Here is a 16,375-nt window from a genome sequence, read left to right on the forward strand (position 1 = left end):
AAATCTTAAAAAAAAAAAAAAGAAAAGCCCAACCATAGCAGGTGCCCAGAGCAGCCGTCCCAGCCTGGCAGGGCTGCCCAGGCTCTCACCACGCCCCGTCTCACCTGTGGGGGCGGGGCAGCAGAGCCTCCAGGTGCTAGCGCCCCGCCCTGCGGCCTGAGCCAGGGAGGATAATTACCTTCTCCAGCGCCTTCCTGAAGAGCAAACAGAGCAAGCCCGGGGAAGGTTCCACCCCTCTGGGCCCTGATTAAGGTGCTGCTTATTTCACTTCACAAGATGACTAATCACCCTCTTTAACTTTTACAAGATGACTCATTCCCTCTAAGTGCAGGAGTCCCCCTGTGCCTGGGGCACCCGGGACAGTGGAAGCCGCTTTGCTGGGACACCTGTGCTTCCCGCCTCCTTCCAGCCATCAGGCTGATAACAACAGCCGCTGGCCTCAGACGTGGGCTTTCAAACCGGCGCCTTTCTCAGAGAGATGCCAATCTGACCCAGATGCCCTTGAGTCAAGCTTGGGTCTCCCTGAGGGTGGGCGGTCCCCAGTATGTCCACCCCTCCAGGGCTCAGGGCCTGGGCACCGCCCTCCCGAGGACCAGAGGGCCCAGGGCCTCTTGGGGTTAAATTGCCCTTCCTGGAGGGGCCTGAGTGCCCAGGTGGGTGAATGTTGCTCTCACCTCCCCCGCTCTTCCCTTCTCGGGAAAACGGGCACGGCAATCGATCCAGTGTTCTGAGCGGTTTTTCTGTCCCCAAATCATTAATTCTGAGATTGGAGCAACAGGACAGGTCTCGGGAGGATTCATGGCCTGGTTGCATGGAGATAATTAGGGAAATGCAGTTATCATCTGGAGGTCCCTCCTCCAAGGTGGGGTTGGGGGTGGGGGGTCTGCAACCTGTGGGGAGGGCAGCTCCTGCCTCCACTGAGGGGAGCCCATGGGCCCTGAGGCTACAGGCGAGAAGGGCAGGAGGTGACCGCCCTCTGCCTCTTCTCTTCCAGCAAGAGATGCTGCGCTACAAAGAGGTCTGCTACTACATGCTCTTCGCCCTGGCCGCCTACGGGTGGCCCATGTACCTGATGCGGAAGCCAGCCTGCGGCCTCTGCCAGCTAGCCCGGTCCTGCTCGTGAGTACCCCAGCCCGTTCCCACATTCAGCGGAGTGTGCAGTGGGGCTGAGGTCATGATTCCGGGCCTGGCCATAGGGGGCTCTCCCTAAACGGACTGTACCTGCTACCTTGCTCCCTGCTGCCCGCAGTGCTTCTCTTCTGCACCATCTCTGGGCCTCAACCTTTCTGATCCTGCGTTATCCCTGGATGGGGAAGAGGGTGCGCTTTGCAATCACACAGTATTGGGTTTGAATCCACGCTTTGTCACTAGCAGCCTTGGGCGAGTCAGTCTACCTCTGCAAGCCTCAGTTTCCTTATCTGTGAAATGGGGACGGTGGTACATACCTCCTGGAGTTGTTTTGAGAGGATGGAATGAGATGTTGCTCAGCATCTAGCTGTGCGGCTCCGCCTCCCCCCTCCCCCACCATCTCTCTCCCCACCACTCTGAGCCACTCCCCTCTGCCCACATCTTCCCTTCTCCCGGCTCCCCTCCTGTGCTCTGCCTTTCTGGAAGAAAGGACTTTTCTGGTAGAGGCCAATCCACAGAAGCCTCTGGAAGGGCAGCAAGAAGGCTCTTTGTGAAAGGCTCCAACCCACTTCCCAGGGAGTTGGCGAGGCCTCAGCTGGGCGCCACCCTCAACCCACTGCCGGGGGCCGGGGTGCACTCTGCTTTCCTAAGTGGGCCCCTACCCTTCTTTGGTGTCTCCACTGCTACCCAGGCCAGGCAGGAGGAGGACAGCTCCCTGGGCTCCCTGTTCCAGAAAGGCTGGCATGCTGGGCGGGCAGCTTCTGTCCACGACACCCCCACCCTGGGGGCCCATGGCAGCCACCCCCTAATTTAGTGTCCTTTCCCCAGGAAGCTGGGGGGCTCTCAGGCGTGTTCTCATCACCCCCCAGTGACTGGCACAGCTGACCAGGGCACCCCACGCCCCTCACGGTCTTTGCCAGCCCCACATACTGCTGGCCTCTCCCCTCAGCATCCTTGGGAGCCCCTGCAGCAGCTGAGAGGCTTCTCAAAATGAGCACTGGGCCAGGGGTCCTGAGACCTGGGCTCCAACAGCCCAGCTCCCTTACTGGCAGGGTGGGGATGCCATTTGTACAGGCAGTGTCTGTCCTGCCTGCCTGTGGGATATTTCAGAAGCTGGGGAGTCACTGGCAGCCTGGGAACGTGAGGGGCCCTGCAGACAGGAGCCAGGCCGCACGTGCAGCAGCTTCTCAGTGCTGCAGGGAGAGGAAGCAGAAGGACCTCAGACCCCATGAGGGCCTGTTGAGAGCCCGGTGCTGGGGGGCGGGAGGGGGGTGCCGTGTGGCAGGGAAGAGGCAGGCCTGAAGTCCCGGCCTACAGCCAAGGGTGTCCGGATGGAGGCCAGAGGGCCCGGCCCCCTTCTCTGAGTCTCAGCCTGTCCACAGCAGCCCAGGGTCCCAGCACTGACTGGAGGGAGGGCTGCCCACCTGCTCAGGCCCGGGCCCTTCCCCTGGAGTGGTCCTCCTGTCCCACACAGAGCATGGCAGGCCAGGCCTGCCTATGGCCCCACCACCCTGGGGACACCGCACTCGGCTCCAGCCCTGCCTTGGACGTGTGGCCGGTCTCCTGTGGGCAGGAGTGCTGGCCTCGAAGGTGCCGTGGGCGCCCGCTTCCAGGCTGTTGGCCCCACGGCTCTCATCAGTTCCCCTGGCCCTCAGATCACTGGAGAGAGGGAGTGCCACCATGTATTGGCTGCCTGTTGTATGCCAGGCTCTTTCTGCATCTTGGGCCTTTGATCTCACCCCAGCCTTGTGAAGTACCTATCAGCACCTCCCCGCCAGGCCCTCGCAGTCAGGAAAGACCACCAGAGCAAGGATTCAAGCCCAGGTCTCTGTCTCCAAAGGCCACACTGTGGCAGCCACATGCTCGGTGCTTGAGGGGGGACCGGGGTTGGAGAGGGGCCACAGCTGCCTGGAAACGGGAGCCTGGCCCGAAGACCTAAACCTGCCCCCACTTGGCCCAGCAGTGGTAGGGAAGGAGGGTGGGGGTCTCCCAGAGTAGGCGGAGGTGGTTGCCCACCCCCGGCCCAGTTGCTTCCAAGACTTAGTTCGACCCTGGGTTTTCTCAGGGAGGCCTCTTCCCATTGGGAGGTATGTAATGGTCCCTCAGGCTCCAGTGAAAACAAACCTCTCTGCATCACTGAAATCTAGGATTCTTAGTAAAATCTCAGGGATCAAGTCAAGAAAGAAGGCAGACACGATTACATGCGCTCAGGGCTCCAGGATCCTATCTGTTGGGTACTGGCTCCCTCTGGTGGCCTGAGGAGCAGCTGCACCCGAGCTGGGAGCCCAGCTCAGCCACTCATCTCTTCATTTTAGGGGAGCCTGCTATGTGCCTGGCGCTGATTTTGGTTTGGGGTTTTTTTTTAATATTTTATTTGTTTGTTTGTTTGTTCGTTTGTTTGTTTTTGGCTGTGTTGGGTCTTCGTTGGTGCGCACAGGCTTTCTCTAGTTGTGGCGAGCAGGGGCTACTCTGTTGAGGTGCACAGCCTTCTCAGTGCAGTGGCTTCTCTTGTTGCGGAGCACAGGCTCTAGGCGCACGAGCTTCCGTAGTTGCAGCACGTGGGCTCAGTAGTTGTGGCACATGGGCTCAGTGTTTGTGGCTCACGGGCTCTAGACTGCAGGCTCAGTAGTTGTGGCACACGGACTTTGTTGCTCCGCGGGTTGTGGGATCTTCCTGGCCCAGGGATCGAACTCATGTCCCCTGAATTGGCAGGTGGATTCTTAACCACTGTGCCACCAGGGAAGTCCCTGGCGCTGTTTTTGGTGCTGGGGACGTAACTGTGAACCAAGCAGAGCAAACCCTGCCCTGTGGAACCCACCGCCTGGTGGGGAGGCACAGACAAGGAAATGCAGCCTGTTGGAGCACATGAGTATTTTGGAGAAAAATTAGACTGGCTGGTGTCAGGCTGGGCAGGGGCTAGCTATGTCAGATGAGGTGGCCCGGGCGGACTTCCCATAGTGTAACATTTTAATTTTAATTTTAATTTTATTTTTTATTTTTGGCCACATCAGGACTTAGTTGTGGCACACGGGATCTTTGCTGCAGCGTGCGGGCTTCTCTCTAGTTGTGGTATGCGGGTTTTCTGTTCTCTAGTCATGGCGCACTGGTGCCAGGGCCGCATGGACCTCTGTAGTTTGAGGCACGTGGACTCAGTAGTTGTGGCGCGCGGGCCTCGTTGCCCTGCAGCATATGGGATCTCAATCAGGGATCGAACCCGCGTCCCCTGCATTGCCGGACAAATTCTTTACGACTGGACCACCGGGGAAGTCTCAATAGCATAACATTTGAGCAGAGGCCTGAAGGAGTGAGGGATCCGGCCACACAGTAACCAGGAGAAGAATGTTCCACGCAGAGGGAACCATGGTGTAAAGACGCTGAGGCAGGAATGTGGCCAACACATCCGAGGGGAGTCGGAGGCAACAGGACAGAGGACTGGGGCCAGATGGGGCAGGGCCTTTGGCGCTTGCAAGGACTCTGTTTCACACTGGGCAGGAAGGGCAGCATCAGAGGGTTTTGAGTGCAGTGATGTGGCTTGACATATCTTACAGTGTCACTCTGGCTGCCACGTTGAGAACATAAGGGGCAAGTGTAAATGAGGGAGACCGGTCAGGAGGCCTCTGTCACACTCTAAGGCGGGGATAAGGTGGCTTAGAGCAGGGTAGGGAATGGCAGCGAGGGAAAGCGTTCAGAGTCCGGCTCTGAATTTTTAAGCAGAGCCAGCGGATCTGCTGATGGACTGGATGTGGGATGTGAGGTGGGTTGAGGACCCAATGGCTGGTTGAGGACCCAATGGCTCTGAGCTTGGGACTGAGAGCTGAAGGCTGGGTGTGGGGACTGCTGGAGCACGGCAGGGAAGGGTCCTCGGGGACTGGGGCCTGAAAAGGTTGCAATCCTGTGGGACATCTGGGAGGAGGTGTCACATAAGTGGTCGAATGAGAGCAGGTCTGGGGGTCTCGTTGGCACATAGGTGGTGTTTAAAGCCCAAGACTGGATGAGGCCCCAGGAGCAAGTGTTGCCAGAGAGAAGAGGAGGTCTAGGGCTGACCTCTGGGTCCTCAGGGAGAGGACGAGGATGGGGAGCCTGCCCCTGAGGGAGGAGCAGTCCAGGAGAGAGGTTACCTCCAGCCAAATGGGGACAGCGTTTCAGAGGGGAGGGAGAGACCCACTGGGTCACGTGCTGCCAAGAGGCCAAGTAAGGTGAGGGCGTGGAACTGCTGGTGGAGCTTCGCAAGGGAGGCTTTGGAGAGGGGGCGGGGCTTCCAGAACTGGTTCCAGAGAAGATGGGGGAGACGTTGCTCCTTTGGGGGTCCCTGGCCCTGAGCCCTCTGCCGCCCGCCCAGGTGCTGCTTGTGCCCTGCACGGCCCCGGTTTGCCCCTGGAGTTACCATCGAGGAAGACAACTGCTGCGGCTGCAACGCCATCGCCATCCGGCGCCACTTCCTGGACGAGAACATGACCGCGGTGGACATCGTCTACACCTCGTGCCACGATGCGGTGAGGGGCCGGGGCAGGCTGCCTGGGCTGGTGTGCAGCATCTCCCCAGTCTGGGCTCCCCCACAGGCTGCAGGTGGCAGGGTGTCCAAGCTGTTCCCCCTCAGCGGCAGGAGCCCTTGGCTTGGCTGGCATGGCTGGCGGAAGCCTCCAGGCCTCCCCTCGCTGGGCAGACGAGAGGTGGGCCGCCTCCTCCTCTCCACATCCTGGCCTGAACCACTCTGGGGCTAGGAAGGGGACCCCAACCCTGCACCGGCTACTGGGGCTTCCCAGCCCCAGCCTTTTGGGGAAGGAATTGGGGGAAGAAGCAGAGAGGCACTGGGGAGGGGGCAGCCCCTTGGGATGGAGCAGGCAGGACGGCGGCCCTCAGGGCGCCCGAGTCAGCGGAGTTGGGAGGGCAGAGTAGGCTGTGTGCTGGGTTGGGAGGGACCTACGGTAGCCCTTGCAGGCGTCAGGGCCCCAGTGGCCAGTGGAGCCAGATTCCCTGGCCCTGAAGGAGACCGGCTTCGGTCACTTCCCCACATCTGGCCCCACCCTGGGGGCCGTTCAGGCTGACCAGCTGCCCTTCTCCTAGGTGTATGAAACCCCCTTCTACGTGGCAGTGGACCACGACAAGAAGAAGGTGGTGATCAGCATCCGGGGAACCTTGTCCCCCAAGGTACCCTGCCCAGTGCCCGAGTCCACCCCGTGGACCCCCTCACAGCCCCCAGGGGGTGCCCGCCTCCTTTTTCCTGTTCTCAATCCTGCCTCTCACCATCCTCTCTCCCCACAAGGACGCCCTGACAGACCTGACCGGTGACGCCGAGCGCCTCCCCGTGGAGGGGCATCACGGCACCTGGCTGGGACACAAGGTACCGCTCCTCCTGGACCCCCGACAGCCCCTGGCCTTCTCCTGTCTGCTGTCAGCACGCAGGCCTGTCCTCTTGTTGCGGGGTGGGGAGCTCCGCTGGGGTCACTGGGCTCCCCAGGAGAGACTGGTCAGAGAGGTGTGGATTTGTCTGGAAAGTCCACTGCCCCCCACCTGCCAGCCCCCACCCCACAGCCCTGCCCCACCCAGATCCTGTCCCATGAGAGCTTGAGGAGGAAACTGAGAGGAGATCTCACTGGTTTCGATTAGACACAACCCCTCTGAGCCTCAGTTTTCTCATCTGTGACATGCAGATGAGGTGATAAAGCATCCACCAGCCCCCACAGCCAGGGTGTCATGGGGACCTAAGGGGGAAATGGGCGGGACAGGCTCAGCAAGCTTCGCCTCACTGTGGCCTTGCTGGTTCCCGACAGACCCCCCACCCTCCCCGTGACACCCACCTCTGTGCCTCCTCACCCAGGGAATGGTCCTCTCGGCTGAGTACATCAAGAAGAAGCTGGAGCAGGAGATGGTCCTGTCCCAGGCCTTCGGGCGAGACCTGGTGAGGTGTTTTCCGTGCCGTGAGCGCTCGCCACACCCAGCTCGTCCTCCCCCAAGGCAACAGATTGGGGACAGGACCGGTGAATAATGGAGCCTCCCCCGTAGGCCAGGGTCCTCCCCTCTCCTTCCATCCCTGGCTCCCAGCCCCCTCCTCACTTGCGAGTCCCTCCCACCACCTCTGGCCCTTTCTCCTTTTGTACCAGCTCCTCTTGGACACCTCTGCTCAGCCTCACCCCGTTGTGAGCACCTGCTCGGTGCCAGGCACCAGAGGCACAAAGCTGGCTCAGGTCCGGAACTTCCAAAACGTAGAGCAGAATAAACATAGAAAATAATTGCAGAGCAGAGAGAAGGGGTGCTGCTCTGGTTGGGGGCGATCTGGGCCCTGCCAACTGCCCACTCCTCCCTGTGCAGGCAGGCAGTTCCTGAGGTGCTCCCAACTGCTCTTCCCAAAGCCAAGCAGTTCCTGGCCTCAGGAGACCCCAGTGTAGTTGTTGGGGCACAGGGATGGGAGCAGGTGACCAGATGATTATGATAGAGTGTAATCACTACATACAAAGGTGTATCCCAAGTACAGATGCGCTGTCTAGGAGGGAGTGAGCCTCTCCTGGAAAATCAAGAAGGCCTTCTCCAAGGAGGGAACCTCTGAGCAAGGTTTTGAAGGATGAGTAGGAGTTTGTTAGATAGTCTCCCCAAGACGTTGCTCTGTGGGGGCCTAGCCTGGCTATTCCTCTGCCCCTGCAGCCACACAGCACAGACATGACCCCAGGACTCTGGGAAGCCCCCTCTGCCTCCCTGGAGTCAGCTTGGCAGGTAGTGGAGCAGGGCTCTCAGGGCTTCTCTCGGTCCCCAGGGCCGCGGAACCAAACACTACGGCCTGATCGTGGTGGGCCACTCCCTGGGCGCAGGCACGGCTGCCATCCTCTCCTTCCTCCTGCGCCCCCAGTACCCAACCCTCAAGTGCTTTGCCTACTCCCCACCAGGGGGCCTGCTGAGGTGAGCGCTCGGGGCCTCGGAGTTGGCTGGGGCTGGTGGGGGCGCAGGGCAGACCACACGGGGAGCTGGCTGGGGCGGGGGCTGGCTGGGGCAGGCTGGTTTCCCATCACAAGGGAACCCAGGCATGGCCTGGGGAGTGGAGGTGGGAGCTCTGTCAAGTGGCAGGTGGGCCCTGGGATCTAGCCCCAGCAAAGCCTCGCTGACAGGGTAGGCGGTCCACTCCCCAGAGGGTCTTGGAGTGCTGGAGCAGAGCCCCCTCAGGAGCACCCTGCCCCCCCACCCCCACCCCAGCCTCAGCACCCCCTCGGCTTCCCTTGCAGCGAGGACGCCATGGAGTACTCCAAGGAGTTTGTGACGGCCGTGGTTCTGGGCAAAGACCTTGTCCCCAGGCAAGTTGCTCCCTCTCTCTACTGGCCTGGCCTGGGCTGTTCTTCCCGCTCAGGGCCTCACCCAGGCTCCCCGTCTCTCTCACTCAGATTCCCGCCTTCTCGAGGGATCCTAGAATCCCCCCCACTCAGGTATCCAGGGTGAGAGGACAAGGTGGGCCCACCCTACCTGGCCTGCCCTTCCTGGCGGGGCCCTGCCGAGCGGCAGGCTCTTCTCCACCCACCCGTGACCTTGATGGGCTGGTCTTCTTGTTCCTGGGGGCCCTGCTGTCCGTCACCCCGCCCCTGTCCTCCTCTCGGGCCAGCTCAGGCTGACGCCCCGTCTTGCTCCCTCCCCCAGGATCGGCCTCTCCCAGCTGGAAGGCTTCCGCAGACAGCTCCTGGATGTCTTACAGCGAAGCACCAAGCCCAAAGTGAGCTTGCTCCCCTCCTTCTCGCCTGGGCACCCTGGGCTCTGGGCTCCCCGTCTGTCTTCTGCCTCTCCTGTCCCTCGACGCAAAGCACAAGAGGCCTCCGCCACGTGAGGCCAGGCTGGGGTGTGGTTGGTGTCACGGGGACCTCAGGCCGGCAGACCCTCAGCATCTCCGAGCTCACCCCATCTGCCCCCTGCCTGTCCTCGTGCAGATGGGGAAACCGAGGCCCAGAGTGGGCAAGGGACTTGCTTTTGCTCACACAGCAAGTTGCGACGCCGTCAGGACTGGAACCGAGGGCTCCTGAGTCCTGGCTTGCGTGGCACAGAGCTGCCTGCAGTCGGGACAAACCAGTCCGGAGGTTCAGGCTCCAGTGTGACAGGAAGGCCTCCTCCGAAGCCCGCTGTGATCCCCAGGCTCAGGGAGGCTGGAGGTCACCTGCAGAGGGGGTCTGGGGGCAGTTTGCTCTGGTTTTTCCTCCGGCTAAGAGGAGAGGACCAGCCCTTCCTCGCCCCTCCTCAGGCCTGCAGAGGACCCCTCCTCCTGTAGCAAGCTGGCCTCCAGTGTGCCAGGCCAGGGTGGGCGTGCTGCGGCCAGGCACCCTGGGGCAGGCAGGGGCAGCCAGCCAGAGCCAGCAGGGCCTCTGTGCCCCCCAGGCCTGCCCTCACCCCTTTCACCCTCTTAGCCCCGTTGGGACTGTTCCCAGCCTTGGTGCCCGTGACCCTCTGGCAGGCAGGGCCCTGGGCCAGGTACCAGGTGCCGGGGTGGCAGGCAGTGAAGCCTTAAGAGGAGCCTGGTTCCGGGACGTGGAACTGCTCCCCTCAGACCCAGTCCTGGGCGCTTGTCAGGCCCAGGAGGCAGGTGGCGGGGAACCGACCCAGACGTGGCCGGGCCTGGTGGGTGCAGCTGGACTTAGCTTCGGGGTCTGTTCTCCCTCTGACTTATGGAATGACCTAGAGCAAGTCTCCTCCCTTTGCTGGGCCTGTTTTCCCTCCACTAGATAAGGGGTTGACTGGTCTTGCAGCCCTGAAATTCAACCATTCCACATCATCTGTTCTTGGCACCCTTTTTGGCCATCGTGGCCACTGGACACCTCAGCCCCTGCCTCTTCACTGGGCGCTGCCCTTCCCTCTGCCCCAGGGCCATCCCAGCTCCCCCCGTCACCTGTGAGCCCTCCCTCTGAGCACCCCCTGCCCACCCAGCCAGCACCGCTCAGCTCTGTCCCCCTCTTCCCCCATCCCCACAGTGGCGAATCATTGTGGGGGCCACCAAATGCATCCCCAAGTCGGAGCTGCCCGAGGAGGTGGAGGTTACCACCCTGGCCAGCACGCGGCTCTGGACCCACCCCAGCGACCTGACCATCGCCCTGTCAGCCAGCACCCCTCTCTACCCCCCTGGCCGCATCATCCACGTGGTCCACAACCACCCGGCCGAGCAGTGCTGGTAGGTGCTGCCTGCGAGCCTGCCAGCTGGGAGGCAGCTGCGGCCAGGGCAGGGGCGTGGGGGGTGGGGCCAGCCTTCCTCCTGTCCCCCTCAGGGCTGGGGGCAGATGGGTGGGGCCCAGGGTCCCCACCGCAGGGTTGCCCCAGCCTCGGGCCCTGGAAGTAGCGTGACAGGCCAGCCCAGAGCAGGACTCCAGGCTCCTCTCTTGACAGTCCCAGTCTTTGTCCCCATTGTCAGCCCTTCCCTGGTGTCTTCCTGGACAGCTGTCCCCACTTGCATCCATTTAAAAGCGGATGCCCTGGAGGGTCACCCTAAAGCCCTGGCCAGCTCACACCTCAGTTGTCACTTGGCGTCACCACTGGGATTAGTTGGCGGACAGCTGGTGGGGGCAGGAGAGAGAAAAGGAGGAGAGTATGGTGACTTCTCCCACCTCGTGCCCCACGCACCCCCTTCCTGCTCTCTCAGAGGCTTGGGCTGCCTCCTCGACAAAAGGCTTGTGAGCCGGGACCCTGCCCTGGGGCGGAGCAGGTGTGGCCCAGGCCAAGAGCAGGTAGAAGGCTCTGTTGGGGTCAGGACTGAGGCTCACGACCAGCCTTTCTGGCTCCGTTTGGCATAACCATTCCTGGCTGGGGTCGGGGTCGGGGCAAAGGCTGGGGGGAGGCAGCAGCAGTGAGCCCAGGGACACGGCCCGGCCGGGCAGGGGGGGTCTCCAGATCCACCCCACCCGCGCCAAGCCGGGGCAGCGAGCAGGGCCGTGGGTCTGGGGGCCAAGGCCAGGCTGCTCCCTGCCCCCCGCTTCCCTCTGGCCCCTGTGCCCCTCAGCTGCTGCGAGCAGGAGGAGCCCACGTACTTCGCCATCTGGGGCGACAACAAGGCCTTCAACGAGGTGATCATCTCACCGGCCATGCTGCACGAGCACCTCCCCTATGTGGTCATGGAGGGGCTCAACAAGGTAAGCCCCCCACCCACCCGGTGCCTTGCTGGCCGGGTCTCTGTCCCCATGGTACACACAAGGAGGCGACCCTCAGAGGAGTGTCCGCTCCCTGGACACTTAGGGAGCCGGCTCTGTCCATACCGCCGTGTGGTCCCGTGGGGGGGAGAGGCTAGGAGACACGCAGGGACCTGTCCCTCAGGCAGGCTGGGCTCAGAAAGCCTGGAGGCCACCGGGCACTTGGCAGAGGCACAGCCAAGCAGGGGCAGCCTTGGCCGTCGCCCGGCCACGGAGAGGCTGACCACAGGCTAGGAGAAGTCCAACCTGGCCCGTCAGTGGGGTGGGGCTTAACCACAGCGGCCAGCCCCGGCCTTGCTGGAGGCGCGGGGACCTGTCGGGCGGAGGAGCGTGGGCCCGGCTGACCCCCCGAAGCTGTGCTGGGCCCGAGAGGCCTGGCCTGCTGCCCCCCCCCCAACACGTGCTTGTCACCCTCCGCCACCACCCGCCTCCCTGGCCCGTCCCCAGGTGCTGGAGAACTACAACAAGGGGAAGACGGCCCTGCTCTCTGCCGCAAAGGTCATGGTGAGCCCCACAGAGGTGGACCTGACTCCCGAGCTCATCTTCCAGCAGCAGCCGCTGCCCACGGGGCCACCCGTGCCCGCCGGCCTGGCCCTGGAGCTGCCCACCGCAGACCCCCGGAGCAGCAGCGTCAGGTGAGGGCTGTCCCCCCAGCCCCGCCCCAGGGGGCTCGTGCAGGGGCCACGAGCGCGCTTTCAGAGCGCACATGCGGTGCGCGTGTGCATTCTCCGTACTCCCTGGGCCCGCGTATGTTCACGCAGCTCTGTATACATGCACGGGAGGGATGGAACCTGCCCCCCTGCCCCAGGTCTCTCCTGCTCTGCCCCTACTGCCCCCTAGCCTGCCACCACGGAAGCCCGTGTGGGCTCGTGGGCTTCAGACTCCCAGCCACAAACAGACTCACTCGTAGTTGTGTAGACCCAAACAGATGGACACCCTTACACTTACACACACATACACACACACTAAAGCTTACATGTCACGTGTGTATACAGATGTTCACAAATAGTAACCCTGAGTGCACAGAGCCCCATACAGATAGACTCACATATAGGACACACACCGAGACAAAGGCTGAGACACTCATACGCAAGGACACGCTTGCATGGGCAGCCATGCGTGTACGTGATGGATGTACCTGAGCCCAGAGCCAGCCACTCAGATACATGGGCCGGCTGACATACAGACACGTAGTATGCACGCTGCACACAGAAACACAGAGGCGTGCACACATTCCCATCCGCACACACACACCCCACATTCACACACACTCTGGGAGGCTGGGCTCTGAGGCAGCGGTTCCTGGGCTGGGTGGGGATCCTCCCGCCCAGGTCCTGGGTCCATGTTACAGATCTGGCCAAGAGGCTGCTGAGAAGGGTGGTGGCTGCTTCCCGGCCCTCAGTGGGCACTCGTGGACTTCTCTCCCTGTCTTACAAGCGTTGCCTGTGGTGGCCGCCTGACCGGATGGGGGAGCCAGTGTCCGTGTGCAGCTGCAGTCATTGCTGCATTCCTCCCCCGGCCCTTCACTCGCTCCCTGCAGGGCGGTGTGCAGAGCAAAGGGGCTCCAGGGCCCCATCCAGCAGAGGGCCACACCCCTGGTAGAGGTGGGAGGAGCCCCAGGGTGAGGAAGGAAGTGATAGGCGCTGGGAAGGGGCACAGAAGGTGCTGGTGGGGATGGACCCAGTGGGGGCGGCTCTGGGCCGTGCTCTCTCCCCGTCTGCCTTCCCTCCTTTCCTCTCTCCCCTTCCACCTCCGCCTCCAGTGACCTGGGGCAGCAGTCTCCCTTCGGTACAGCGATGACAGCGATGATGATGTCGGTGCAACGACGGCACCCGTGCAGGCCCCCGCGCCCCAGCCCCGCCTCCCCGGCTCAGCCCTGCATCAACCCTCCTGTCTTCTATCTTGGGGTCTCATGAGCTCTTCTTTAAAAATGAGGGTTCCCTGTCTCCAAGCCATTGAACCACTCTCCCCTCCTCTCCCTCCCCAAGTTCCCTCCAGCTGGGGAGCTGGAGGTGGGGGGGGATCTCCCTGCCCGCCCGCCCCTCTGAGTCTCACCCCTCCCTGCCGCCCTCAGGAGCAAGTCCCAGTCTGAGATGAGCCTGGAGGGCTTCTCGGAGGGGCGGCTGCTGTCCCCCGTGGCCGCAGCTGCGGCCGCCCGCCAGGACCCCGTGGAGTTGCTGCTGCTGTCCACCCAGGAGCGGCTGGCGGCTGAGCTGCAGGCGCGGCGGGCGCCGCTGGCCACCATGGAGAGCCTCTCGGACACGGAGTCGCTGTACAGCTTCGACTCACGCCGCTCCTCCGGCTTCCGCAGCATCCGCGGCTCGCCCAGCCTCCACGCCGTGCTGGAGCGCGACGAGGGCCACCTCTTCTACATTGACCCCGCCATCCCTGAGGAGAACCCGTCCCTGAGCTCGCGCACCGAGCTGCTGGCGGCCGACAGCCTGTCCAAGCACTCACAGGACACGCAGCCCCTGGAGGCCGCCCTGGGCAGCGGGGGCGTCACCCCCGAGCGGCCCCCCAGCGCAGCAGCCAACGAGGAGCCGGAAGAAGGGGGCGACGGGGTGGCCCCCCGCAGCGGAGAGCTGGCGCTGCATGACGGGCGCCTGGGGGACTCGCCCAGCCCTCAGGTGCTGGAGTTCGCCGAGTTCATCGACAGCCTCTTCAACCTGGACAGCAAGAGCAGCTCCTTCCAGGACCTCTACTGCATGGTGGTGCCCGAGAGCCCCACCAGCGACTATGCCGAGGGCCCCAAGTCCCCCAGCCAGCAAGAGATCCTGCTCCGCGCCCAGTTCGAGCCCAACCTGGTGCCCAAGCCCCCGAGGCTCTTTGCCGGCTCAGCTGACCCCTCCTCGGGCATCTCGCTGTCGCCCTCCTTCCCACTCAGCTCCTCGGGCGAGCTCATGGACCTGACACCCACGGGCCTCAGCAGCCAGGAGTGCCTGGCAGTGGACAAGATCCGGACTTCTACCCCCACCGGTCGTGGGGCCAGCCCCACCAAGCAGGATGAGCGGGTCATCTCGGCACGCTAGCATCCCAGGAGTAGCTGCCAGCTGAGGCCCGGGCCAGAGCAGGTGGCTCTCAGGCTCCTGGTAGCTGCCCCCTGGGCCGGGCAGCTTTGAGGAGAGGCCGCCCCGGGGCCAGTGGAGCCTCAGGCATTGGGCACTGCTGCTGAGCTGGGGGTCCGCATCCCTACCTCAGCTTAGGACCCCCAAGAGCCAAGGCAGCTGGGATCTGGGCCCTCCAGATAGGGAAGGACAGGGAGGGGCGTGGAGCAGGGAGGAGCCTGGGGCAGCCTGCCAAGTGGGCAGGGCAACACTCGGCCCTCTCAGCCTGACTGCCCCCCACAGGGGCATCCTGGCACCCCCTGTTCCGGGACAGGACATGAGTATGCTGACTCCCCATCACTGCCCTCTGGCTGCTCTCCCAGGGCCAGATGGAGAGTGGCCCCCTCCCCACATACTCTCATCTGTGGTCCAGGCTGGCGTCTGCCCTGGCCACCCCCGGATCTGGTGCCTGCTGGCCAGCCCCCTGGGGTGACCCCCTCCCCCCCCGCACACACAAAGGTGGCCCGCAGTGCTGTGTATGTTTACAGAAGCTGCTGGGCTGGGCTCAGGATGTGTCCTGGGCTTGCAAGCCCCCTGAACCCCTCCTGCAATCATGTGTTTAGTAGCCCCCTTCAGAACAGGCAGGGGCCAGCCTCCACAGGGCCCAAGGCAGCCACGGGGCCTGGAGGGGCCCACAGGAGGGTGGGGTCAGGGCCGCCCCTTCTCTGCTCTGTGTCCCTCATGCTGATCCCTCTGTCGACGGGTCCTGGGTACCCAGGCCTTCCCTTCCAGCCCGTTACTTCCTGGCCCATCTTCTACCCCCGGGGATCCTGGCCACTCAAAGGGTGGAGGGCACAGGTGTGACCACCCCTGGCTGCAGAGTCAGTGCCCTGGGAGGAAGGAGGGCCCCACCAAACGCCCTTTTAATCACCTCCTCCGGGGCCTAGGCACCCCAGGCCCTGGGATCTGAAACCAAACCCACCTCCACTCCCCACAGCTCCCCCTCCTCACTGGCCTGGGCTCTCTCCTGGGAGCGGGCTCTCTTCCCTCCCACCCCCAATGTCCTGTTGGCAGGAAGTGGGGCCGGGAGTGGGCTGTTGTGGGACCCAGCTAGAGTCCCAGGAGGGCCAGGGGCCCTGGGGCCTCCACAGCCCCCACTTGGGGGTTTCCTCCCCTGCCGGGCTGGGGAAGCAGTGGGGAGCTGGAGACCCTGCCGGTCCCCAGGGGCAGGCCGGGGAGGGGTGCATGCCGGCACGGGCGTGTGTGTGCATGTGCGTGAGTGTGTACTGCTCCTGAGGAAGGGGCTGCTGGGGCGCCTCCCCGCCCTCCCCACCCTGCCTGCCTGCTGCCCTTCCCAGCCTGCCAGGAAGACAGGCAGCGTACATGATGGGCGCCACGCGGCGGCGGGGGGTCCGCCCGACGAGCTCAGCTTCAGACTCGGCCCATCCCCCTCGTCTCGCCGGCTGCTCTGACCCCTGGTTTGAAAAACTGGTATGTGCCACGGCGTTGACTGCCCGCTGTGCCTTCCTCTCCTCGGAGGCATGGTCCCCCGACTCTGCGTCTGCCCATGGCCTCCCTGGGTTGGCTAGGCTTCCCTGACCAAGATCCCCATCTCATGATCACTGGTATCTGGGACCCCTGCCCCTCCCCCCCCAACACGTGGAGACAGAGACCTGGGAGCTGGGCCTCCTTCACCCTCTGTGACTCCCACCCCTTATCAGGCTCCCCTGCTGACCACTCCCCCCCCCCCAGAAGCAAGACAGAATCAGTGACTCTTAGAATTAAAAAAAAAAAAAAGACAAATCATAAATCAGAGTAAGGTTCCACCAAGCACCCCAGCCAATAGCAGGGAGACTTGGGGTCTGGCCTTTTAATTCCTCCTCCACCAGGGTGGGCCTGGGACCTCTGAGGGGGCGTGGTGCCCACCCAGGCCCAGGACTGAGCCATCAGGGACAGACTCCCCACCCCCGAGGCTGCAGCGGCACAGCGTTACAGGCTTGGGGCTGGGGCAGGCTCGGACTCAGCCCTGGACGCCCCCGGGTCAGCCCACCCCTCACCCGCCCC

The 16,375-nt window shown here is 63.2% G+C and overlaps 1 protein-coding gene across 1 annotated transcript in view; it reads left to right on the forward strand.

Annotated features, from left to right (window-relative positions):
• Nucleotides 1-16,049, forward strand: part of DAGLA (diacylglycerol lipase alpha) — a 62,333-nt gene extending 46,284 nt beyond the window's left edge. Inside the window, exons 9-20 of the mRNA XM_057727738.1 lie at nt 995-1,119; nt 5,468-5,621; nt 6,193-6,276; nt 6,392-6,469; nt 6,947-7,027; nt 7,877-8,019; nt 8,340-8,408; nt 8,746-8,818; nt 10,062-10,258; nt 11,081-11,210; nt 11,715-11,902; nt 13,342-16,049. Coding sequence (XP_057583721.1) covers nt 995-1,119; nt 5,468-5,621; nt 6,193-6,276; nt 6,392-6,469; nt 6,947-7,027; nt 7,877-8,019; nt 8,340-8,408; nt 8,746-8,818; nt 10,062-10,258; nt 11,081-11,210; nt 11,715-11,902; nt 13,342-14,296 — 2,277 coding nt within the window. The 3' untranslated portion in view covers nt 14,297-16,049. The remainder of the gene's footprint in view (nt 1-994; nt 1,120-5,467; nt 5,622-6,192; nt 6,277-6,391; nt 6,470-6,946; nt 7,028-7,876; nt 8,020-8,339; nt 8,409-8,745; nt 8,819-10,061; nt 10,259-11,080; nt 11,211-11,714; nt 11,903-13,341) is intronic.
• Nucleotides 16,050-16,375: the final 326 nt, after the last annotated feature.

This window comes from Hippopotamus amphibius, chromosome 3 (genome assembly GCF_030028045.1).
Source record: "Hippopotamus amphibius kiboko isolate mHipAmp2 chromosome 3, mHipAmp2.hap2, whole genome shotgun sequence".
NCBI classification, from domain to species: Eukaryota; Metazoa; Chordata; class Mammalia; order Artiodactyla; family Hippopotamidae; genus Hippopotamus; species Hippopotamus amphibius.